At 64.0% G+C, this 2,277-nt stretch overlaps 1 protein-coding gene across 1 annotated transcript; it reads right to left on the bottom strand.

The window, feature by feature from the left end:
• Positions 1-47: 47 nt before the first annotated feature.
• EMIHUDRAFT_246916 (hypothetical protein) lies at positions 48-410 on the bottom strand (the record flags this gene model as incomplete). Its single annotated transcript, XM_005765740.1, has 1 exon — positions 48-410. A coding segment is annotated over one exon (363 nt), but the record flags the coding sequence as incomplete, so codon positions are not given.
• Between the last annotated feature and the right edge of the window lie 1,867 nt (positions 411-2,277).

Below are 2,277 nucleotides of genomic sequence, written 5' to 3'. Positions count from 1 at the left end.
AGGCCGGTGCGCGGGTGGTAGAGGTAGCAGACGCCCTCGAGGCCGACCGCCACGATGTTGGTGGCCGCCCAGTCGACGACATTGAGGTAAAAGTTGTCGCGCAGCCCGGGCCCGTCGAGGATCAGCGTGGGCGAGGACGGGATGTGCCGCCGCCGCACGTCAGGCCGCTTCCGCTTGTTTGCCCGGAGGCACTGCTGGAGCGACGGCTCGGGCGTTTCGTCCGACGGGCGGCGCTGGCTCAGGCGCAGCACGCGCGTGGTCGCGGGCGATCCCGCAAACAGCCGGCGCGCGAGCGCGTCCTGGTACTCGGCCTCGGCGGGAGAGGTCGGCCGCGCTTCGTCCCCGTCCAACACGAGATGCGCGCGACCGAGGTCGACGGCACCGCGGTGCGGGATGTAGCGGCAGCTCATGTTGACCTCGGTTAGGTCGTTGTGTCCTTGTCGGCCGCGATAGCGGCGGGGCGCGACCGCGCATGGAATTCTTTTTTCGGGCAGTTTTATACCCCTGGAGGTAGTGCCGTAGGTACACTCGGGATTGGTGGCAGCCCATTTCGTTATATTTTGTGTTTCTGTCTGTCGCTCCACAGCCTACCGTCATTCTGTGGTCCCGCGTGCCCGAAAGCCGAGAATTTTTCTTTTGGGGGCCTTCTTCTTCCGGAGGCCGACAGTCTTTTTTTGGCATAAAAAAGAAATAAAACAGACAACCCAAGGGAGGGATGGGAGGACGGCACGCCGCCACCACACAGGGATTTTAAGGAGAGGTGTGTGGTGCGCTATCCGTCGCCCACCCTAGGGAGTCTGCCTCTTCCTATCTCTCTTCGCAGTCTCTCGCCGATTCTCGCTGCAACCTTCATGCCACCTCGCGGTCGTCCCACCCTCGTCGTTCTCTCCCTTGTCACTTCCTCCTCTGTCGCGTCGTTCTCTTCTGCCTCGTCCTGCGACGCCGCCGCCTGCCGGTCCCTTGTTCTCGCGGCTTCTTTCGCCTTTCGGCGCAACTCCGTCCTCCTCGCGGCGTATCCTGGCCCCTCGAGTCTATCGAGCTCCCCTCGCGCAAGGACCACATTTCTGACTCCCACTCCGATCATTTGCCTACAGGTCATGTTGTTGCTCAGGTCCACTCTCTCTTCGAACACTCGTGCCTCTACGGATGATGCCGGCGCTGGGGTCCCCTTCGGATGCATCGTGACATCTGACAACTGGATTTCCACTGGTTCGTCCTCCTCGGAGTCATCTTCCCCGTCCTCCTTCCGCTCGGCTCTTCGCTCGGCACGTTCGGTGTGGCTCACCCTCCATGCCGTGAACAGGCGCTTTATCCACCCTATATTCTTCTCTCGTTCCTCTGCCCGTGCCTTGGTCTTGTCGTTGTTTCGCACCCATGTCTGTATGGCAATCGAGGCTTTTTTTGGCAGTGTGCCGCTCGCGTTGATAGGCGTGACCGAGCAGAGAGCTAAATGACAGTCCGCCGTCCCGCCGCGGCGGCGGCGTCCAGCCGCGCGTGGTGGGCGTCGCTTGCGGCGTGGGCTGTCCTCCTGTGTGTGTACGTGGCTGCGTTCCTCCACGGGAGCGAGTTTGCGAGCACCAAGCGCGACGCCACCTTCTTCGGCTGCGCGATTGGTGCGTCTGCTTTCTTCGCCTATCTGGCAGTGGAGGCCGAGGAGGACGAGGGCGACGGCGACGCGGAGGACAGCGATAGCGACGGGGAGACAGAACCGAAGCCAAAGGCGGAATGAGACACGCATGATGGGGTTACTAGAGGCAGCAGCCACACACGGCCAGGTACGTTTAGAGAGCCTGTACGCATTTACGTATACACAACATCAGCAAAATCGGGAGAGATCGGTGGTCGGTGCGCCGACACGGAGATCGGAGACAGATCGGACTCCCGGCAGAGACCGCGGGGCAAGTTGAAGCCCGCCCCCGCGCCGCGCTGCTACCGCTAGAGAGCCGCACACACGACGCACGATGTCTCACACTCTCTCTTGCGGCGTCCGATTCGGCGCACGGCCCATGCAAATCGCGCGACAGTACGGCTTCGCAAGTGGCCCGGCGGAGCTAGGCCGGGCCACCCCTGGTACCCGGGCCGCGTCTCTTGCCGTGGGAAGCGACGCACGGAGACGCGCTTGCCCCTCGCGCCTCCCGCCGCCGAGGCGGCGCGGGCCTCACTCGCCCTTCTTCTGCCGCTTGCGCTGCCCGCCCAGCGGGATGCCGCCTCGCCGGGCCGCCTCCCGCCCCGCGGCTGTCAGCGCGTACAACGCGCCCTCCTGCCGCCAGAGCGGCA

This window comes from Emiliania huxleyi (genome assembly GCF_000372725.1).
Source record: "Emiliania huxleyi CCMP1516 unplaced genomic scaffold EMIHUscaffold_536, whole genome shotgun sequence".
Classification (NCBI taxonomy): domain Eukaryota; phylum Haptophyta; order Isochrysidales; family Noelaerhabdaceae; genus Emiliania; species Emiliania huxleyi.
The sequence above is the reverse complement of the archived record's forward strand: the minus strand, read 5'-3'. Positions and strand labels throughout refer to the sequence as shown.